Below are 24266 nucleotides of genomic sequence, written 5' to 3'. Positions count from 1 at the left end.
GGTGTTTAGTGGTATCTCATTGTGGTTTTAATTTGCATTTTTCTAATAAATGATTTTGATTTTGAGCTTTTTATTTTCAGAGACAGAGAGAGAGTCAGAGAGAGGGATAGACAGGGACAGACAGACAGGAACGGAGAGATGAGAAGCATCAATCATTAGTTTTTCATTGCGCATTGTAACACCTTAATTGTTCATTGATTGCCTTCTCATACGTGCCTTGACTGCGGGTCTTCAGCAGACCAAGTAACCCCTTGCTCAAGCCAGCGACCTTGGGCTGAAGCTGGTGAGCTTTTGCTAAAACCAGATGAGCCCGCGCTCAAGCTGGCGACCTCGGGGTCTCGAACCTGGGTCTTCTGCATCCCAGTCCGACGCTCTATCCACTGTGCCACTGCCCGGTCAGGCGAGCATTTTTGGATATACATATTTGCTATCTGTATACCATATTTTCCTTTGGTGACTATTCAGATCTTTCATCCACTTTTAAAAATTGGGTTATTTTTTTATTGTTGAGCTTTAAGAGTTCTTTATATATCCTAGGTACTAGTTTTTTTCCTCACATTTTTATTTTATAAAACTTTTCGTCCAGTTTTGGCTTACTTTTTCATTCTCTAAACAATGTCTTTGAAGAACAGAAGTTTTTTAAAATTTTTTTTATCAATTTGTTTTTTATGAGTTATGCTTTTGGTATTATATTTAAGAAATTATTGATGAAAACAAAGTAAAAGATTTTGTCCTGTGTTTTCTTGTAGATGTTGTATAGTTTTAGGTTTTACATCGAGGTCTATGATCCACTTTGACTTAATTTTTGTGTATATTGTAAAATATGCATCCAAGTTTTTTGTTTTTTTTTAAATATGGACACTCAATTGTACCACCATTTGTTGAAAGGGCCTTTCTCTGCTATATTACCTTTGTATCTTTGTCCAACTTAGTTGTCCATATGTGTGGGCTTATTTTTAGACTCCATATTTTGTCTATTGATCCATTTGTGTGATTTAGTGCTGTGACCGGGTCTGGAGTTAGTCATAACTTCTGACCCACATTTCTTTATCATTCATGCCTCAAAATGCTAGGTGCGAATGTAATGTTATAGAGATAACCTTGAATCTGGTATAAAGCAAGTACTCAGTAAATGATAGCTTAATGTTAAATTATAACCTAGTAATAGAGCTAATGAATTCTATTAATGTTAAAACTTCCTACATGTTTATTGTTGTATCTAATGATTTACAGTTCTTGGTGAAAGATAAGGATATATGTGTGTGCATGTGTGTGTAGTTATGTGATTATGTATATGAAAAAATAGAATTTGAGGTTTTTGTGTTTAGCGAGTAATTCTCCACGTCCTAAGAGAAAACATTAACCATCTCAATTAGCAGAAATGTCGAAAAAATATGCCAGTCACATGCAATTACAACTCCAAAACCAAGAGTATATAATGGAAGCTTCAGAGATGTGGGAAAGATCACAGAAAATAAAGAATATGGATAGAAAAGTCACTATATTTTTGTTAAATTTCAAAGCTATGCCAAGTGCTTTGGTTTGAGGAAGGGTGAAGATGAAGGGGGCCAGAGCTATAGTTTGCCCTAGAACTGGAACCAGAACTAATTCTACAATCTAAGATAGGCCATCGGAAAAAGGTAGTAAATACAGGTGATCAAATACGATGTTTTTGTTTTTGTTTCCCTAACCCTAACCCTAACCCTAATCCTAACCCCTAACCCAAACCCAATACGATGGTTTTGAGCTTTCTATCCAATTTATCAATTCTGTTTGGGTCTCCTAGTTAAGTTTTTGCCAGTAAAAATTATGGGACTAACATGACAGCTTGTCCTTAGCTTCCAGTAACTGAGTTTCCCATGTGGCTGGACACAGTACATCAAATTGGCACTGATTATTAGATACAGTTTTGCTCCTTTACTGGTGGGTGAGTTGGCATAATGCACAGAGTGTAGTTCCCTAAATTGAGTTTAAACTGCAGTTTCAATTTGAAAATTGTGGTTCTTGTTAATTCTTGATTTCTTTTCTACAGGTTTGCCCATTTAGCAGCGGTAAAGCTTTTAGAGGGGCTACAGAAATATATAGATGATGATAATGAAGTTGATGAAGGTGATATGAAGTTTTTTGTAAGACATGGTGTTGAGGGAAGCACTGATGCCAAGGATGACTTATATCTTGATGAGTCAGATAAAACAGATGCCAGAAGTAAGTGTACCAACTCTGTTGGGATTTATTCTTTAAGAAGTGCCATAGCTGTTTTGTGCCACAAATTTGGAAATTGCCCTAAACACAGTTACCATCTACAAAGTAAAATACTTTGATTTGGGGGAGAAACAGAACTAGTATAATTTTTGTACTAGGAGTTGTTAAACATACAAAAAAATGTAAGACATGATGTCTTTCCCTCAAGGAAGAAAAAGTTATATAAGAAAAAACATTATCTAAGTGGATCATAGAAAATAGGAAGAGAGACATTTCAAGGATTTCTGTGGTTAGTAGGCAAATGATTTTTTACAGAAAATAATAGCAGCAAATGTTGACTGTCTACTACTATGTGCCCGATACTGTTGTAAGTATTGGAGAAACAGTGAACAATAGAAAATCCTCAGCTTGCCACCAAGAACTTAGATTTTGGTGATGGTGGTGGTGACAGATATTGAATAAGAAAAGATACATAAGGAAAATAAAGTTGGATGGTGCTATAGATATGATAACCATTAAAGGAGGTCACCCCTAAGGGAGTGACATTTGAGAAGAGACCTAAATGGTGAGAGTGAGCTATATGAAGATCTCAGAAGAGTATTACAAGCAGAGGGAGGCCATGAGGTGGAATTGAGCTCAGTCAGTGTGGATGGTGTAAAATCACCAAGGAAGTAGTCACAGATTTGGTTGGAGATGTAAGCAGGGACTTAATGAGATCAAATAGGGCCTAATAAGGCTTTATGTTTAGATTTAAAAAATTTTTTGTGTGACAGAGACAGAGAGAGGGACAGATAGGGACAGACAGACAGGAAGGGAGAGAGAGAGATGAGAAGCATCAATTCTTCTTTGTGGCACCTTAGTTGTTCATTGATTGCTTTCTCATATGTGCCTTGACCGAGGGACTACAGCAGACCAAGTAACCCCTTGCTCAAGCCAGTGACCTTGGCCTCAAGTTGGTGAGCCTTACTCAAACCAGATGAGTCCACGCTCAAACCTCGGGGTTTTGAACCTGGGTCCTCTGCATCCCAGTCCAGCACTCTATCCACTGCACCACTGCCTGGTCTTTATGTTTAGATTTTTATTGGTCAGTTTTTAGGTGGGGTTAGTGTGATCTGATTTATATTTAAAAATTGCATCATTCTAGTTGCTGGGTAGAGAATGGATTGGGAGGTGAGAGACAGCATAGATTTCAGATGCATTATAAATAGTTAGGAAGAGAACACACTTACCTGCTAATGCAAGGTTAAAGGAAGTTCCTGATATAATTAAAATTGACCAAGAATATTAAATTAGAATTGTGTAAGAGCAGATGTAAAATATTTGCCCAGATTTTCTGTGCTCCTAGGGTCCCTGGTGTAGGCCTGCGACTACCAGTGATGCTGGATATCTCCATTGTTGTTTTGCTTCAGCCTTGTTGCTAAAGGCTTCACCACCATTCCAGAGGAGCTAACATAAACACTGTTTATTTTCCTTTAAGGTAGTGTGTGTGTGGATATATACATAAGGTTTTTTTGTTCTTGATCCAAACCCAGCATTAGTAAGACGATATTCATCTGGAAGGCGATATGGGAGAAAGCTGAATCAGGATCCTGCTGGCCCTGACAATTTTTGCCTCTAAAGTTCTAGTGCTATGAAGCCCATTTGCCTTTACAGGGCAAAAATAGAAGTAGGGAGATCAGTTAAGAGGTTGTGACCTTAGTTAAGGTGAAAACTGGTAATGGCTTGGACTAGGGTGAGAATGATGGAGATAGTGAGAAATAACCAGATTTGGGTGTATTTAGAACACAGAGCTGATAGTATTTGCTGATAGATTTGAATATGGAATATTAGAAAATGAGAATCATTAAGGATGGCTCTTAGCTCTTAAGATTCCTAGATTACTAGATAGTGAGTTTAAAAGGACTGTTCACTCAGGACTAGAGTGTAGCAGGGAAGGCTTTTTAGAAGTGGAACTTGGACTTTTCCTTAAAGGCTGGCCAGGATTTAGATGGGCAAATAGATAAGGAAGGAATTCCATTTATCCAACAGATATTTGAATATCTCCTGTGTGCACAGCCCTGGACTAAGAGATTATAGCAGTGTGGTAGAAATAGTTCTGCTTTCTGAAAATCAGAAAGCATTCTGAACCTGCTCCGTGTAATATTGAAAGAAATGACTGAAGTTGTGCTTTATCAATTCTTGCTCTCCCACTACTCTGTATGTTTATGGAGTACTCAGTTATGTGTCAGGTGCTGTTCTAGGTGCTAGGGTTACATTGGTGAACAGATACATCATTTCTCCATATTTGCTTGTTTCCTAAATTGTCTGATGTTTTATTTTTTTAAGCTATAAAATTCTTGGTTATCTGCTCTTATTTCAACTAAATAAAAATGCTTTTTATTTTTTTCTCTCACATAAATTGCATTATGGAGATATATGTCAAAGATTTAATTTGCATAATTACCAATGAGTAACAGTCTTATTTTATTAAATCATGTCTTAGTGTACATGGTCTGCTATAACAAAATACCACTGACTGCATAGCTTAAACAACAGGAATCTCTTTTCTCACAGTTTTGGAGGCTGAAAGTTCTAGATCAGGGGTCCCCAAACTACGGCCCCCTGATGCCATTTATCCGCCCCCGCCGCACTTCCGGAAGGGGCACCTCTTTCATTGGTGGTCAGTGAGAGGAGCACATTGACCATCTTGTTAGCCAAAAGCAGGCCCATAGTTCCCATTGAAATACTGGTCAGTTTGTTGATTTAAATTTACTTGTTCTTTATTTGAAATATTGTATTTGTTCCTTTTTTTTTTTTACTTTAAAATAAGATATGTGCAGTGTGCATAGGGATTTGTTCATAGTTTTTTTTTTGTTTTTTTTTTTCCCTGTATTTTTCTGAAGCCGGAAACAGGGAGAGACAGTCAGACAGACTCCCGCATGCGCCCGACCGGGATCCACCCGGCACGCCCACCAGGGGGCGACGCTCTGCCCACTAGGGGGCGATGCTCTGCCCCTCCAGGGGGTCGCCCTGTTGTGACCAGAGCCACTCTAGCGCCTGGGGCAGAGGCCGAGGAGCCATCTCCAGCGCCCGGGCCATCTTTGCTCCAGTGGAGCCTCGGCTGCGGGAGAGGAAGAGAGAGACAGAGAGGAAGGAGAGGGGGAGGGGTGGAGAAGCAGATGGGCGCTTCTCCTGTGTGCCCTGGCTGGGAATCGAACCCGGGACTTCTGCACGCCAGGCCGACGCTCTACCACTGAGCCAACCGGCCAGGGCTTTCATAGTTTTTTTTTTTAACTTTTTAAAAAATTTTTTTATTTTTTAAGACTTTATTCATTTTTTAGAGAGGAGAGAAGGAGGAGAGAGAGAGAGAGAGAGAGAGAGAGAGAGAGAAGAGGGGAGGAGCAGGAAGCATCAACTCCCATATATGCCTTGACCAGGTAATCCTAGGGTTTTTTTTGAACCGGTGACCTCAGCATTCCAGATCGACGCTTTATCTACTGCACCACCACAGGTCAGGCCATAGTTTTTTTTTATAGTCCGGCCCTCCAATGGTCTGAGGGACAGTGAACTGGCCCCCTGTGTAAAAAGTTTGGGGACCCTTGTCCTAGATCAAAGTCGAACAGATCTGTTTCTGATGAGGACTTTCTTTCTGGCTTGGGGATGGCCATCTTCTCTCTTTCTCATGTGGTAGAGAGAGAGTGAGCTAATTCTCTGTTGTTAATTTTAAGGGCTCTAATCCCTTTGGACCAGGGTCCCACCCTTGTGACCTTATCTAATCCTAATTACCTTCAAAATGCCCCATCTCCAAATGCTGTTAAATTGGAAGTTAGGGCTTCCACATATCAACTTTGAGGAGATACAAACACTGAGTTCATATCAAATGGTTAAATGTTGAAGGACAAAATCAGAGGATAGAGGTGGAAGTGTTTCTGTCTCTTAACTAGACATATGATTAGGTTGATGCAAATGAGTACCCAGAAGCCAGCAGGACAGTGGCTTACCTCAGTGTTATACATATTTATTATTGAACATACTGGAACTAAATTGAAGTCTAATAATTGGAGCAAATTTTCATTTCTGTAGCATTTCTACTGGTGGTACAGTTACTGGTGTATAACTCTCCTACTAGAATTTTTGTTCTCCAAAATCCTAATAGTAATTGTTTATACTTTTTTAGTGTTTAACAAAGATTACAGAATATCTCCACATACATTATTCACAGTAAGCCATTGAGGTAGGTAATATCTCTGCTTTCTATTGCATGAAATGCTCATTTAGTATAATATCCTCATTTGATAGGTAGGAAGCCTGAAGTTCAAAAGAGCTAAGTACTTACCCAAGTCACACAATGACTAGAAGGAAGACTCAAGGATTTCTTTACATGGTGCCCTTATCACTATACACATTGCCTCATGAAAGTATATTTTCTTGCCACATAACCCTACTTTTAGTTCTCATGATACTTGGTCAGAGAACCATGATTCATAGTTCATGGTTCATGGTTCATGAGAAGAGTTATTTCGAGGGAGCTCTTTCATAGAGGAAAGGTGAGAAGGATCTATTTGCACTGAGGCTAATCAAAACTAAGGCAGCTGTAGTATAAAGTGAGGAGAGCTTGGGTATTAGATTCAGACATCAAAGCTTTATCACTTTCTGCAAACTATTTTCAGTTATTCTGGCAGGAAAAACCAGTTGTACCAAAACTGAATTCTCTAAGAAAAATTTCTAATTTATGTCTAGATATTTTTTAAAAAAAATTTCAAGAACTCTGAGAATACCTGTCAGGCAGAACCTTCCAGAACCTTCCTCTCCAGGGTATGGTGGAAGCATCTTTTTCTTAAAATTTATTATTATTTTGGTGGCGCAGTGGATAACGCATCGACCTGGAAATGCTGAGGTCGCCGGTTCGAAACCCTGGGCTTGCCTGGTCAAGGCACATATGGGAGTTGATGCTTCCAGCTCCTCCCCCCTTCTATCTCTCTGTCTCTCTCTCTCTCTCTCCTCTCTAAAAATGAATAAAGAAAAAAAAAAGAAAAAAATTTATTATTATTTTTAGATTGATTTTAGAGAGGAAGGGAGAAGCGAGAGAAGCATTCATTTGTTGTTGCACTTAGTTGTGCTTTCATTGGTTACTTCCTGTATGTGCCCTGACCAGGGATTGAACTCACAACCTTGGCATTTCAGCATATCAGAATGATACTCTAACCCAGTGGTCGGCAAACCGTGGCTTGCGAGCGCATGCAGCTCTTTGGCCCCTTGAGTGCAGCTCTTTGGCCAGCTTAGGAATACCCTAATTAAGTTAATAACAATGTACCTACCTATATAGTTTAAGTTTAAAAAAATTGGCTCTCAAAAGAAATTTCAATCGTTGTACTGTTGATATTTGGCTCTGTGGACTAATGAGTTTGCCAACCACTGGTCTAACCAACTGAACTACCCGACCAGGGGTTTGGTGTAAAAGTTTTCACTTATGAATTCCAATTTATCTATTTTTTATTTTGTTAATTGTACTTAGATTTCTTTTTATTGGTTGCATTCAGAATTAGCAAGGACTTAGAACTCTAGAAAATGAGTAGTCGATTTATAGAATTTCAGTTTCTTCTGAAATTATTATTATTATTATTATTAATTTTATTTTATTTTACAGAGACAGAGAATCAGAGAGAGGGATAGATAGGGACAGACAGACAGGAACAGAGAGATGAGAAGCATCAATCATTAGTTTTTCGTTGCGACACCTTAGTTGTTCATTGATTGCTTTCTCATATGTGCCTTGACCATGGGCCTTCAGCAGACCTAGTAACCCCTTGCTCGAGCCAGTGACCTTGGGTCCAAGCTGATGAGCTTTGCTCAAACCAGATGAGCCCACGCTCAAACTGGTGACCTCGGGGTCTCGAACCTGGGTCCTCCGCATCCCAGTCTGATGCTCTATCCACTGCGCCCAGCTCTTCTGAAATTATTTTGTAAGAGATAGTTGTGAGGGGATCATTGTCAGTGAATTATAACATTTTTAAAAGGCGTTTTAGGAAAGAACAAGAATGTGGTCAGAACAGTTTCCTAATGTAGTTGTCTGTTACAGATGTGCTTACACCTTGCCATAGTGCAACTCACTGGTATCCAACTGGGGTGCTTGTAGCTAGTGAAGGTAATATATGTGATATCATGTCCCTGTTTAATTTTATTCCAGGGTGAAACTCAAAGGACTAGATGACCTCTTCTTAGGACACTAGGTTTAACCAGAGCACCTACATGAGACTGTTTGGATTTCTTGTCATCCCAGACTTCCTGGAACTGAGCCTCAATTCAGAACATTCTTTAGTGAATTATGTTTAGGACCATGGTATCAGAGCACCCTGTAACTGTTTGAGGTTTGACTCCTGGCTAACATGTCTGTCACATGTCATCCAGCATCCACTCAATCACCGTCAGTGACAAGGGACTCAACTTACTGTTGCTGAAGGGACCCACTCCCATCTTTTGACAGGGTTCTTGTGAGGATTAAAATATATAAGGCACTTAGTGTAGTATCTTGCACATCATAGGCTCTCCACAACACATGATAGCTCTCACTATTTTTGTTGAAAAGTTTCTCTTTTGTTGAGTTAAAATCTTTCTTACTGGAGCTTATCCCCGTTGATCCTACTTCTTACCTCTGATGACACCATAGAACAGTTTTTTCAAAGTAAAGCCTTCAACTATTAAAGAATTATTATATAAGCTAATAGCCACAGTTCTAGCTTTCCTTATGTAACATTTCTAAAATCCCCTCTATTTGTTTGCTAGTAGGTACAGTGGTTCCCAAACCTGTCTGCCCATTAGAATTACCTGAGGAGCTTTTACTGAGTACTGATACCAAAATGTATATGGTATGGGGCTCATATATGTACACTTTAAAAAGGCATCCCAGTCGATTCTGATGTATGCAGTTGGAAACCTGCAGCTCTGACGTACTGAGAGATAAATCCAAGTGGTAAGTGCTAGGGAGTAGAGGCTTTAATTCGACCTGGTCCTGTAAAGCATGGTTTCTCAAATCTGCGCTATTAACATTTGGGGCCAGATAGTTTTTGCTGAGTGGGGCTCTCAGGGACATTTTAAGATGTTTAGTAGCATCTTGAGCTGGTAGATGCCGATAGCCTGTTCCCCTCCATCCATCAAGTTCACAAGCAACAGTCAGTGTATCCAGATGATGTCCGATGTCCCTTGTGGGGGGAAATCACCTTAGGTTGAGAAGCACTGCCAAAAGGGATAAAAAATTCATAGGTTTGACGTTGGAGAATAGCTAAAAGCAGCTCTCAACACACTTCCTTCTCTCAGTATCCTCTTGAATAAATATTACAAGTAACTAATCATACCATTTGGGGGGTGGGTTCTTGTTTGTTTTAAAATAATCTGACATATTTTAGTTTTTCTGATTTTTTGATGTCCTGTAGATTATTCATGGTCTTACAATATACTACTAATCCTAAAACACTGCTAGTCTTTAAGACTTCTTGTTCATAGTGTTAATAGTCATAACAATGGGATACTTCCCCCAATAGCAGGAAAAGAATCTTCCATTGAGGTTTTTCATTGTTTGTTCATCCAAATACTCTGTTCCTGATGTTTTGTCCTCTCTGTATGCCACCTGCCTCCACCCCTCCCCCGAGCCACGTGGACACTGGCTTTAGAGGAATAAGGTGCTCCAGGATGAGCAGCCTGTGAGCACATGAGCTGTCACTTGTCTAAACTATGCTCTGCTCAACTTTGTCTTGTAGGGAGAGCTTATAAGAAAATTGTGGAATTGAGACACCTTCTGGAAATTGCTGAGAGCAACTACAAACACTTGGGAGGGATAACAGAAGAAGATCTAAAGCAGAAGAAAGAACGGCTGGAGTCTGAAAAGTAATGTCTGCCAGACTTTAATGGCTTATTTTTAGTTATCTCTCTAAATACCATATGAGGGTTTGCTGACCATCAGCTTGTTTTTATTATCCCCACCAAAGGGTGTAAGATTTCACACTTTTGCACAATCTCCAGAACTCTTTTCATCTTGCAAAATGGAAACCCTGTAGAGTTAAGGGTTTTTTTTGAGACCACAGCTACTTTGAACTTTTCAACCAACATATTCTCTCTCAGACCCATTGCTGTGTTCACTGACTAGCACCTCATGAGAGAGCGCTCTGGGTCTAGAGGCAGTGAGCAGTGCATTCTTCATTCCTGCGCCCTAAGTTGGCTCTCTGCACATTTGGTGCCTAATTAATTAATGGCTGCTGGAATAGAGGGTGCCTCGTGCTTATTTCCGCCCACTGCCTCTCTGCTCGTCTGACAGGAGGGGAGACTTTATTTAATCAAGCTCAGGTCTATAAAGAGCAGTACATGGACTCTTGTCTTTCCCTGCCCTCTCCTTTGGCTGGATCTCTTTCCTCTGCTGCCTTCTGGATATAGTCTCAGTGAGAGGTCTGGTAAATATATTGAGTAACATCTAAATCTTGATAAGAGTTGATATGTTATCCTTCCATGTGTACTTGGGAATTTAAACAGAAGACAAAGCCTTAAGTCAAAATACTCCAGCTCATAGTGGGATTTTAGACACTAGGATGCTGTGGCAAACAAAAAAAAAATTTTTTTTAAATCAGGGGCCTTCTTGGTATCTCACAAATCACATCATTTAGTTAGCTATCCATTTCCTCTATATTGATTACAGTATTTTGAGATGTAGAATATACTTAGTATGGGCTTTGCCTAAGAGCCTAAGTTTTTAGATCTCTTGTGGTCTAGATCAGGCCTTCACAATGGAGTGATTTTGTTTTAATGCTTATTTTATTGATTTTAGAGAGAGAGGAAAGGAAAGAGAGAGACAGAGACAGAAACATTGATCTGTTCCTGTATGTGCCCTGACCAGGGATTGAATTGGCAATCTCTGTGCTTCGAGATGATGATCTAACCAACTGAGCTCTCTAGCCAAGGCTGGAGCAATTCTTTTTGTTTTAAATTTTTATTTATTAAGTGATTTTAGAGAGAGGGAGGGAGAGAGAGAGAGAAACATCAATTTGTTGTTCCATTATTTACGCCATCGTGGTTGATCCTTGTATGTACCCAGACCAGGAATCGAACCCGCAACCACGGCATGTTGTGATGACGCTCTAACCAACTGAGGTACCCGGCCAGGGTGGCTCTACTTTTTCTAGATTCATTTTACTTCTCTGACCTACTACTCTCTCATTTATATTTTGGACTGTTCCAGCTACATTGGCCTCTAGTTTTCTTCCAGTTTACCAGGCATACTTCTGACTCAGGGCCTTTGCACTTGCTATTCCCTCTCTGTGGAATGCTCTTCCCTGAATGTCTACTTGATTAGCTCTCTTATTTCTTTAGAACTTTGCTCAGAAGTACCTTCTCAGGAAGGCCTTCCCTGGCCACTGTGTATGAAGTGTTAACCCTCTCTTCAGCAACATTTTATAGTACTTTTTCTTGCTCTATTTTTTCTCCCTTAGCATTTATCAACTTCCAGCATACAATATTTACTTATTTTCTTTACTGTCTGTCTTCCTCCACTGAGAAGGTAAGCCTCATGAAGGCAGACTTGGCCTGTTTGGTTCACTGTTGTATCCCCAGTGTCTAGATCAGTTCTGGCTAGTTGTAGATCCTCAAAACATATTTGTCAAATAAATAGTTACTTTTTTATTTGCTTTATTTACAATGCATGGATGCTTTTTACTATTACCAAAAATACTAATACTTAGTTCATATTGGAGACTGATTTAAGAAAATCTTTTTTGGCCTTGGCTGATAGCTCAGTGGATAGAATGTCTGCCCAGTGTATGGACATCCCAGGTTTAATTCCAGGTCAGGACACACAGGAGAAGCGACCACATGCTTCTCTCCGGCTCCTTCTTTTCCTCCTCTCCCTCTTCCCCTCCTCTCCCTCTTCCCCTCCTCTCCCTCTACCCTTCCTCTCCTTCTTTCCTTCCCTCAGCCAGTGGCTCCATTGGTTCAAGTGTAGGCCCTGGCGCTGATGATAGCATGGTTGGTCTGAGCGTATTACCCTCAGGTGCTAAAAATAGCTTGAGCATCGGCTTCAGATAGAGTTGTCCAGTGGATCCCGGTCGGGGCACACGCAAGAGTCTGTCTCACTCTCTTCCCTCCTCTCACTTAAAAATAAATAAATAAATAAATAAAATAATTAAAACATCTTTTTTGACAGGACCATTCAAGAGCTGCAGGGCCAGCTGGAGTATGAACGGCTACGTAGAGAAAAATTAGAATGTCAGCTGGATGAGTATCGAGCAGAGGTGGATCAACTTCAGGAGACCCTGGAAAATATTCAGGTCCCCAACTTTATGGCAGTGGTTAGTGTCCTTAACACATTTATCTTTCTTAAGAAGTAGTATACAAGAGTAGCTAAGAGTTCAAGCTTTGGACTGGGGCTGTTTGGATTTGAATCCTGGTTATAACTGTTTTTGATTTAAACAAGTCATTTTTTTTTTTTTAGAGAGAAAGAGGGGGGAGAACTGGGAAGCATCAATCACAGTCATTGTTTCCCATATGTGCCTTGACTGGGAAATCCCAGAGTTTCAAACCAGCAACCTCAGTGTTCCAAGTCCATGCTTTATCCACTGTGTCACCACAGGTCAAGCAGCGCCTTAGTTTTGAACTGGAGATAGTACAATAATTTATACTTTCTAGAGCAGGGGTCTGCGGGCCACACAAAATTGGTGGGCGGGCCGCGAGTTTGAGACCTCTGTTCTAGAGTGTTGTAACAATATTAAAGGATTATGTCTATGCAGTATAGGCAGTCCCCAGGTTACAAACAAGATAGGTTCTGTAGGTTTGTTCTTTTTTTAAAATAAATTTTTATTAATGTTAATGGGATGACATTAATAAATCAGGGTACATATATTCAAAGAAAACATGTCTAGGTTATCTTATCATTAGATTATGTTGCATACCCCTCGCCCAGAGTCAGATTGTCCTCCGTCACCCTCTATCTAGTTTTTTCTGTGCCCCTCCCCCTCCCCCTAACTCTCTCCCTCCTTCCCTCCTGCGTCCTCCCTCCCCCCACCCCTGGTAACCACCATACTCTTGTCCATGTCTCTTAGTCTCGTTTTTATGTTCCACCAATGTATGGAATCATGTAGTTCTTGTTTTTTTCTGATTTACTTATTTCACTCCGTATAATGTTACCAAGATCCCACCATTTTGCTGTAAATGATCTGATGCCATCATTTCTTATGGCTGAGTAGTATTCCATAGTGTATATGTGCCACATCTTCTTTATCCAGTCTTCTATTGAAGGGCTTTTTGGTTGTTTCCATGTCTTGGCCACTGTGAACAGTGCTGCAATGAACATGGGGCTACATGTGTCTTTACGTATCAATGTGTCTGAGGTTTTGGGGTATATACCCAGTAGAGGGATTGCTGGGTTATAAGGTAGTTCTATTTGCAGTTTTTTGAGGAACCACCATACTTTCCTCCATAATGGTTGTACTACTTTACAGTCCCACCAACAGTGGATGAGAGTTCCCTTTTCTCCGCAGCCTCTCCAACATTTGCTATTACCCGTCTTGTTGATAATAGCTAATCTAACAGGGGTAAGGTGGTATCTCATTGTAGTTTTGATTTGCATTTCTCTAATAACTAATGAAGATGAGCATCTTTTCATATATCTGTTGGCCATTTGTATCTCTTCCTGGGAGAAGTGTCTGTTCAAGTCCTCTTCCCATTTTTTTATTGGATTGTTTGTTTGTTTGTTGTTGAGTTTGATGAGTTCTTTGTAAATTTTGGATATTAGGCCCTTATCTGAGCTGTTGTTTGAAAATATCATTTCCCATTTAGTTGGCTGTCTGTTTATTTTGATATCAGTTTCTCTTGCTGAGCAAAAACTTTTTATTCTGATGTAGTCCCATTCATTTATCTTTGTCTTCACTTCTCTTGCCATTGGAGTCAAGTTCATAAAATGTTCTTTAAAACCCAGGTCCATGAGTTTAGTACCTATATCTTCTTCTATGTACTTTATTGTTTCAGGTCTTATATTTAGGTCTTTGATCCATTTTGAATTAATTTTAGCACACGGGGACAAGCTGTAGTCGAGTTTCATTCTTTTGCATGTGGCTTTCCAGTTTTCCCAACATCATTTGTTGAAGAGGCTTTCTTTTCTCCATTGTGTGTTGTTGGCCCCTTTATCAAAGATTATTTGACCATATATATGTGGTTTTATTTCTGGGCTTTTTATTCTGTTCCATTGGTCTGAGTGTCTATTTTTCTGCCAATACCATGCTGTTTTGATTATCGTGGCCCTATAATATAGTTTAAACTCAGGTATTGTAATGCCCCCAGCTTCATTCTTTTTCCTTAGGATTGCTTTGGCTATTCGGGGTTTTTTATAGTTCCATATAAATCTGATGATTTTTTGTTCCATTTCTTTAAAAAATGTCATAGGAATTTTGATGGGAATTGCATTAAATTTATATATTGCTTTGGGTAATATGGCCATTTTAATTATATTTATTCTTCCTATCAAAGAACAAGGAATATTTTTCCATCTCATTGTGTCTTTTTCTATTTCTCTTAACAATGCCTTGTAGTTTTTGTTATATAGGTCCTTTACATTCTTTGTTACGTTTATTCCTAGGTATTTTATTTTTTTTGTTGCAATCGTGAAGGGGATTATTTTTTTGAGTTTGTTTTCTAATATTTCATTGTTGGCATATAGAAAGGCTATGGACTTTTGTATGTTAATTTTGTATCCTGCGACCTTACTGTATTGGTTTATTGTTTCTAGTAATCTTTTTGTGGAGTCCTTCGGGTTTTCGATGTATAGGATCATATAATCAGCAAAAAGTGATACCTTTACTTCTTCTTTTCCGATATGGATGCCTTTTATTTCTTTGTCTTGTCTGATTGCTCTGGCCAGAACTTCTAGCACCACGTTAAATAAGAGTGGAGAGAGTGGACAACCCTGTCTTGTTCCTGATTTAAGGTGGAAAGTCCTCAGTTTTATGTCATTTAATATGATGTTGGCTGATGGTTTATCATATATGGCCTTTATCATGTTGAGATATTTTCCTTCTATACCCATTTTGTTGAGAGTCTTAAACATAAAGTTGTGTTGTATTTTATCAAAAGCCTTTTCTGCATCAATTGATAAGATCATGTGGTTTTTGTTCTTGTTTTGTTGATATGGTGTATTACGTTAACCGTTTTACGTATGTTGAACCATCCTTGAGATTCTGGGATGAATCCGACTTGATCATGATGTATTATTTTTTTAATATGTTGTTGTATTCGATTTGCTAGTATTTTGTGTAGTATTTTAGCATCTGTATTCATTAGAGATATTGGTCTGTAGTTTTCTTTCTTTGTGCCATCCTTGCCAGGTTTCGGTATGAGGGTTATGTTGGCCTCATAAAATGTGTTTGGAAGTATTGCTTCTTCTTCAATTTTTTGGAAGACTTTGAGTAGAATAGGAACCAAGTCTTCTTTGAATGTTTGATAGAATTCACTAGTATAACCGTCTGGGCCTGGACTTTTATTTTTGGGGAGGTTTTTAATAGTTTTTTCTGTTTCCTCCCTGCTGATTGGTCTGTTTAGGCTTTCTGCTTCTTCATGACTCAGTCTAGGAAGGTTGTATTGTTCTAGGAATTTATCCATTTCTTCTAGATTGTTGTATTTGGTGGCATATAGTTTTTCATAGTATTCTACAATAATTCTTTGTATATCTATGATGTCTGTGGTGATTTCTCCTCTTTCATTTTGGATTTTATTTATTTGAGTCCTGTGCCTTTTTTCCTTGGTGAGTCTTGCCAAGGGTTTGTCAATTTTGTTGATCTTTTCAAAGAACCAGCTCCTTGTTTTATTGATTTTTTCTATAGTTTTTCTGTTTTCTATTTCGTTTATTTCTGCTCTGATTTTTATTATCTCCTTTCTTCGGCTGGTTTTGGGTTGTCTTTGTTCTTCTTTTTCTATTTCCTTAAGGTGTGAAGTTAAGTGGTTCACTTGGGCTCTCTCTTGTTTGTTCATATAGGCCTGAAGTGATATGAACTTTCCTCTTATTACTGCTTTTCTTGCATCCCAGAGATTCTGATATGTCGTATTGTCATTTTCATTTGTCTGTATATATCTTTTGATCTCTGCGCTTATTTCTTCTTTGACTCATTCATTTTTTAGAAGTATGTTGTTTAGTTTCCACATTTTTGTGTGTTTTCCCCCCTCTTTTTTGCAGTTGAATTCTAGTTTCAAGCCTTTATGATCAGAGAATATGCTTGGTACAATTTCAATTTTTCTAAATTTGCTGATATTGTCTTTGTGGCCCAACATATGGTCAATTCTTGAGAATGTTCCATGTACACTGGAGAAAAATGTATTCTCTTTTGCTTTGGGATGAAGTGTCCTGTAGATGTCTATCATATCCAGGTGTTCTAGTATTTCGTTTAATGCCAATATATCTTTATTGATTCTCAGTTTGAATGATCGATCTAGAGCCGTCAGCAGTGTATTGAGGTCTCCAAGTATGATTGTATTTTTGTCAGTTTTTGTTTTAAGGTCAATAAGTAGCTGTCTTATATATTTTGGTGCTCCTTGGTTTGGTGCATATATATTAAGGATTGTTGTGTCTTCTTGATTCAGTGTCCCCTTAGCCATTATGAAATGAACATTTTTGTCTCTGCGTACTTTTTCTGTCTTGTAGTCAGCATTATTAGATATGAGTATTGCTACATCTGCTTTTTTGGGGATTTTATTTGCTTGGAGTAGTGTTTTCCAGCTTTCACTTTGAATTTGTTTTTATCCATGTTGCTTAGATGTGTTTCTTGTAGGCAGCATACAGTTGGATTTTCTTTTTTAATCCATTCTGCTACTCTGTGTCTTTTTATTGGTAAGTTTAGTCCATTTACATTTAGTGTAATTATTGACACTTGTGGGTTCCCTATTGCCATTTTATAAATTGCTTTCTGTTAGTTTTGTATCTTGTTTGATTCTTCTCTTTTGTTTTTCTATCATTTGTTTTTGTTTGTTCATATTCCATACTTCTTTCCTCTGTTGCTACCTTTTTTAAGTCAAGTGTTTTTGTGGTGGTTTTTTCAAGGGTGGTTACCATTAAGTAATGAAAAGGGTACCTACCATAGTCATTGTACTACCCTATTTTATGAGTATTTCTGCGCTTCATTGTCCTTTGCTACTGTTAATCTCCATCCTCTCCCCCCTTTTTTCTTTTGTTGTCACAGTATAAATTTGGTTTTATTGTGTTCTTGGTGGAGCTGTTACTTGTGGTGTTGTTTTCTTTTGTTCTTTGAATCTGGTTGGAAAACCCCCTTTAGTATTTCCTGGAGTGGGGGCTTTCTGCTGATAAATTCTCTCATCTTTTCTGTATTTGTGAATGTTTTTATATCTCCTTCGTACTTGAAGGATAGCTTTGATGGGTATAGTATTCTTGGCTGAAAGTTCCTCTCTTTCAGGGCTTTAAATATTGGGGTCCACTCTCTTCTAGCTCGTAGAGTTTCTGCTGAGAAATCTGATGATAATCTAATAGGCCTTCCTTTATATGTTGTACTCTTCTTTTCCCTGGCTGCCTTGAGAATTTTTTCTTTGTCATTGGTTTGTGTCATCTTCATTATGATGTGCCTTGGAGTGGGTTTGTTGGGGTTAAGAAAACTCGGTGTTCTGTTTGCTTCTTGAATTTGAGGCTTTAGTTCTTTCCACAGGCTTGGGAAGTTCTCGTCTATTTATGTTTGAGTATATTCTCCATTCCATTTTCTTTCTCTTCTCCCTCTGATATACCTATTATTCTTATGTTATTCTTTCTGATGGAGTCAGACAATTCCTGTAGGGCTTTCTCATTTTTTATTATTTTTGAGTCTCTTTCTTCTTCTCTCTGTTGTGCCTCAAGTTGCTTGTCTTCTACTTCACTAATCCTATCTTCTATCTGGGCTGTTCTATTAGCTAAGCTTGTTATCTCATTTTTCAGCTCATAAATTGAGTTTTTCATTTCTGTTTGATTTGTTTTTATAGTTTCAATTTCCATGGTAATATATTCTTTGTGATTGTTGAGTTGTTTTCTGAGCTCCCTAAATTGCCTTTCTGTGTTTTCTTGTATATCTCTGAGTATTTTTAGGATTTCTATTTTAAATTCTCTGTCATTTAGCTCCAAGGTTTCCAATATGTTAAATCTTTTCTCCATAGATTTTTCCTCATCTATTTGTGTTACCTCTCTATCTTTTGCATCCATAATATTTGATTTCCTTTTTCTTATTGGCATCTGAGGGTGGTCTTGTTGATAGCACACAGGCATACTCCCTCCTTGGCTTGAATGAACTTCTGTGCGGTAGTTAGCTTCCTCCACAGCTCCGACCCGTCTCTCAGATTCAAGTGATAACTGTCCTTTCACTTTTAGTGTGTGTGGAACTCCGGAATGCTCTGAGGATAAATTTTTCTGTTTCTATTTGATAAATTTGTTGAGATTTGGGGAGATCTGTCGGACGCGCTGCTCACAGCGCCATTTCCATGACGTCACTCATGTTTGTTCTTAAATTGAATTTGTATGTAAGTTGGAACATGTATATTTACCTATTAAATGCAACTTAGATGCTTGTCATATTTTTTACCTTTCTGTGCATATAAATACTTAAACATTTTCAAACCTACAGAACCTATCTTGTTCATAACCCAGGGACTGCCTGTACTTTATATATACACACACACACACACATACATACAGGGGTGGACAAACATAGGTTTACAGTTCATATGGAAAAATACAAATTACCGGTAATAAAAAAACCCCACAAGAATAAACTGTGTTTTGTCTACTCACAACCATAAGCTACTTTGCCTACCCCTGTTATTTTTCTTATTGTAACATATAAGGAAAAAACTATTTGCAGAGTAATCAATAAGAACTCTATGGCATTTAGAGAGTATATGTATTTTAACATTCTAAATAGTCACAATAAAGTGCATTGAATGGAACCCCATGTAAGAAAGCTTCAGCTTCTCGAAAGAGCAGTTTTAAAAACAGAAAGGAGGCCCTGGCTGGGTGAGTCAGTGGATAAAGCATTGACCCAGTGTGCCAGAAGTCACAGGTTCAACCCCTAGTTAGGGCATGTATAGAAACAACCAATGAGTACACAACTAAATGGAACTACCAAGTAAAACAACAAGTTGGTGCTCTCTCTCTCTTTTTCCTCCCTTTCTCTCTCTCTCAGATCAATGGAAAAGTTTAAAAAAGAATGGAAAGGAGCCAGTGTGGAAGTTGTCATGTATCCCTTTGTTCAGATTACAGAATAACTTTTGTAACACTTTACAAAGTTGTTTCACATGTTATCATATGGTGTTTGATCTGCCCTCATTTAATCTCTAAAGAAACCAAGGCTCAGAGAGGTTGAGTTGTCTAAATTCACACAACTTTGTAGTTATAGTGGGATCAGTATTCAATCTCTAACTTTTGATTCATAGCTTTAGCTCTTTTCATAATTCCCAGCTGGAATTATGAATTTGGAATTCAGAATATAGCTCTAGAATATAGTGCTTAGAGTGATAAATGAAAGGGACAAATATCTAGAAGGAGGCTAAAAAGAAACTAATATGGAATAATTATTTGTATGTGCTTTCTCATATATTATCTAATCTTAGCCTACATTAAATAAACCTCACCAGCCTTATTTTTTTCCTTTACTGCTACGTGTAGCTTATATTTTCTGAACTTGCCCCACCACCAAGTCTTTGTTCATTTTGTCCATATGGTTTGAAGGCTATCAGCTCTGCCTCAGAGTCCTCTAGGAACCATTTTGTTTATCAGCCTTGACTTAATCCCCCAGCCACATGTAATTTCCCTTTTTTACCAAACACTTTGTACAGTCTTGATAGCATCTCATTGTGTTACAATTTAGTTGGGTACTTACTTTACCCATATTACTGAAATTTAAGTTCCATGACTCATCTAACTTAGCTTAATAACATCTGCATCATCAACAAGTTACTGAATACTTTAGTTCAGTGGTCCCCAACCTTTTTTGAGCCATGGACCAGTTTAATGTCAGAAAATATTTTCACGGACTGGCCTTTAGGGTGGGACGGATAAATGTATCACGTGACCAAGACAAGAGTCCACAGTGAGTCTTAGACGGATGTAACAGAGGGAATCTGGTCATTTTTTAAAAATAGAACATCGTTCAGACTTAAATATAAATAAAACGGAAATAATGTAAGTTATTTATTCTTTCTCTGCGCACCAGTACCAAATGGCCCACAGACTGGTACTGGTCCGCAGCCCGGGGGTTGGGGACCACTGCTTTAGTTAGTGCCAAGAACTTTTTATCTGGCACATCTCCAAAACTAGTATCATTCAGGAAGTCATTGGTTCAATGCTTTGGGATATGTTTGCTAATCAAGAATGGCCAAACTGGAACTGTAATAGTCCATGATTACTTTTATGTTTAACTTACCTTTATTTTCTATACCTACAAGGGTATGGAACTGGGTTGTACTTTGATATAGTCTCTTCTAGCTTTCTCTCTGTCCTTTGACATTAGCTTATGAACCTGTAATGGCCCGTGGAGCAACTGGAGGTCTTAAGTGAATTTCTCCAAGCTGAGCTTTTTATTCTAGAGAAGTTCTAGAAGCTTGTGATCTCTCTCTCTCTCTCTCTCTCTCTCTCTTGTTATACTGTTTTGACACTGTTTAGAAGAATCTGTTCTAGCAATCAAGGTTGGATTTAAGAACTCAGATTACATGCAGTTTTAAAAAAATAAGACTTCCACATACCCAAGCAATAATTTGTAGCTACATAACCTCTGTCAATAGTTTCATGTATAGTATTATTAATCACTTCAAACCTCTGAATTCTTTCAGAATAAAAAAACAGTTTTTTATATAAAATATATACATACATTTTTCACCCAGGAGAGAGTTGTTTAGTTTGTTGTAGTACTAGACCGCATTTACACTTAGACTTGCTTTTGTCGCCTAGGTGCTATGATTCATATATTCAATATCTTAATATTCTAGTTTTTCCCTGGCCAGATAGCTGTTGGTTAGAGCTTCACTCTGAAGCATAGAAGTTGCCAGTTCAGTCCCTGGTCAGGGCACATACCAATGTTCCTCTTTCTCTCCATTCCTCTCTTTCTCAATAAAAATAAATTAAAAATGAATGAATAAATAAATAAATATAGTTCTTGGTTTTGGAGAAAACATATTAGGGGGAAATTTGTTTCTGGGTATAATTTGTGATGAGGAAATGAGGAATTTTGGTGAAGAATATTCCCCAAATCTAGAAACATCTGATATATGAAAGTTTGAAATTTGCAGTGAACACTTACTGGAGGCCTGTTGAGTGCTAAGCACATATTTTCTTTTGAAGTAGTTATACAGTAAGGATTGTTTTGATAGAAGTTACATATTTGGTGTTAGTAGAGGCTTTGAAATTTACTTATTTCTAGAGTATTTTTTAAAAACTTTTAGGAGTTGGCATATGTGAAAAGTAAAGGAAAATAAATATTACTGTTTCTGGGGTCTTGTAATTCTATTAAGCACTAGAAAACTGGCTACTGAAGCAGTAGCTACCTGTTTCTCTACATTTTCTGTGTTCTTTCTCTAATCCCATATAGTTGGATGAGGTGAAAACCTTGCTCTCCAGTGTTTTTCTTTGGTGGACACCTTTGCATGTCCATCCCCTCATGATCTTGAAGACCTCTTGAAACCCAGGGTGGGGGGTGATTGAGCACTTTCCTTTATATCTGCTACTCTGCGGCGAACTCCTGAGTAGGAACCAGATCTTATTTCTTTTATATATATTTACAATATAGAGTATTCAGTACAGTTGTAGGAACTGGATGTTTGAGGGGTTTTTTTTTGTGGGTTTTTTTGCTAAAAGAACTGAGGAATGGTTATAACATGCACTTTGGTGTCAGACAAAATTTAGACTTGAATCCTGTCATTTAATTAGTTAAACTTTTGGAGAAGTTACTTATCCTCTTCGACTTCTGTTGACATCTAAAAATGTTGGTAATATTATCTACTTTACCTTGTCATATATGTATGAAATACAGTGTTGTTATTGGTTTTCAGACTAGTTGGCATGCTCTTTTAAGGGAAGAGACCGTCTGTATTATCCTATGCTCACCAGTGCCTTGCCACCTGTAAGGGAGGTCTACCAGATTCTTCATCTAGTCTTCTCTCAAGTTTGCAGCTGAGAGAGGGGGGAGGAACAGACATGTGGTTCTGTTTTTTTCAGATGGTGTTGGGATAATGGCAGCTTACTTCTGTGTTTGCATAGTACCATTTGAGTTTAGCTGCCTGACCTCATTAGCAAAAGTGTGGCAGGAGCACTCTGGGGAATACTGACTCCTTCCATGGGATCTACCCATGGACAGTGCCTTGTGCTGCTCTTGGAGCTCCTGTGCTCAGATCCGTCCTGCCTAACTGGGTGCAAGCATATTTGACTAGAAGACTTATTCAGAGATGATTAACATCTAGTGAGCGTCCACTGTGTTCTTTGCCCTCTCTTGCTCCTTCTCATAGCATTTATTAAGTGAATCTTCTGTGTTACATTCTGAAAATACCATGATGGATAAAAATATTCAGAAACAGTGGATGGGAGAGCAAAGTGGAAAATGAGGCAAGAGCAGCAGAGGGATGTTGTGTGAACACAGAGGGAATGGAAGAGCCAGGAAATGTAATTTCTAGAACTATGGGGCTTGCAAAGACTACAGATGATATAGTAACACTTTGTGCATTTCAGTTCCCAATCTGTTGTGAAATGTTAGTGAAAGTAGAAGCAGAAATAATAAGGTGTTCTATTTGGGGGGATGTGTTAGATAGAGATAGTACTGGACGGTTTCTCAAGGGCTTCTCAGTTTTATGAGTCAGCACAATCTGATACACTGGTTCTTCAGTTTTAGGAAGTTATTTAGGCCCTGGCTGGTTAGCTCAGTCGGTTAAGAGCATCATCCAGAAACAACAAGGTCAAAGGTTTGATCCCTAGTCAGGGCACACAAAGGAAGCAAGCAAAAATTGCTTGACTGAATGGAACAACAAATGCTTCCCCTTCTCTCTCTTTCCTCTCTCTGCCTCTCTAAAAATCCATAAAAGTTAGTCCCTGACCAGATAGCCCTGGAGCATCTCCCCAAAGCATGGAGGTTGCCAACTGGATTCCGCAGTCAGGGCACATGATGTTCCCGTCTCCATCTCTCCCTGCCTTTCTCAAAAAACAAAGCAAACAAACAAACAAAAATTTACACCAAATCCTAAAATAACTTTTATCCAGAGTTGAAAATATTAGTAGTATCATTAATTTTTTTCTTCTGGAACAAAACTGTAAAAAGATGAACTGTGTTCTAGGGTAGAAATCTTATTTGTTTCCCTTTTTCTTCATTGTAGGAAGATGACTCTTCCTGTGAGTCAAGCAAAGAGAAGAGACGAATGAAGAAAAAAGTGTGTTCTGGGGGAGTTTTTGTGAGAAGGTACTAATCGATGCAGTAACTTTAAATAAAATTGCTTGATTTTTCTCTTTTATTTTAAAAATTGATATGTTAATTGATAAAACCTTTCTTAAATTACTCTGATATATTATTATTCCAATTCTGAAGGCAGAAATATGTTACATAACATCAAAGAAATTGTTAAAATTACATGGACTCAGTTGTACTCCCCTCCCAATATATTCTTTTTATATTTATGTAGACAAGTCAAGATTCTAAATTTATGAAAAATTAATATAGCAAATATTTACATAAACTTTAAAATATAATACAGTACAGTGTAGTATTCAAGAATTCCAGTTCTAGATATTAAAAATTATTAAAAATTCTATTATAGCTTCATAATAGAATAATATATATATTTATTTTAGACAGTACCATTTATGTACTAGTATTACTATTTTTTATGTTTGCTTTTTATGTTTTAATTTTTCAAATGACTTGACTTTTAAAAAGCATCAGGACTAGGGAGAAAATGCAACATAAGACCAGTAAGTTTTAGAGAAGGACAACTTCATAATAACAAGCCAAATACCTCACTCAGGAAAGTTTTACTAAAAATGAAGATCAGCATTTGAAAAGGAAAAAAAACACACACCATAATGTGTGCTTACTAAGGCTACCCATTTAAATAAC

The 24266-nt window shown here is 38.0% G+C and overlaps 1 protein-coding gene across 1 annotated transcript in view; it reads left to right on the top strand.

The window, feature by feature from the left end:
* ANKRD42 (ankyrin repeat domain 42) overlaps nucleotides 1–23625 on the top strand; it is a gene marked incomplete at its 5' end in the record, with an annotated part of 60120 nt that extends 36495 nt beyond the window's left edge. The window contains 4 exons of the mRNA XM_066249180.1: nucleotides 2033–2205; nucleotides 9936–10062; nucleotides 12365–12509; nucleotides 23530–23625. Of these exons, the coding sequence (XP_066105277.1) occupies nucleotides 2033–2205; nucleotides 9936–10062; nucleotides 12365–12509; nucleotides 23530–23619 (535 nt within the window). The remainder of the gene's footprint in view (nucleotides 1–2032; nucleotides 2206–9935; nucleotides 10063–12364; nucleotides 12510–23529) is intronic.
* Between the last annotated feature and the right edge of the window lie 641 nt (nucleotides 23626–24266).

Source organism: Saccopteryx bilineata, chromosome 1 (assembly GCF_036850765.1).
Source record: "Saccopteryx bilineata isolate mSacBil1 chromosome 1, mSacBil1_pri_phased_curated, whole genome shotgun sequence".
Taxonomy (NCBI): Eukaryota; Metazoa; Chordata; class Mammalia; order Chiroptera; family Emballonuridae; genus Saccopteryx; species Saccopteryx bilineata.
The sequence above is the reverse complement of the archived record's forward strand: the minus strand, read 5'-3'. Positions and strand labels throughout refer to the sequence as shown.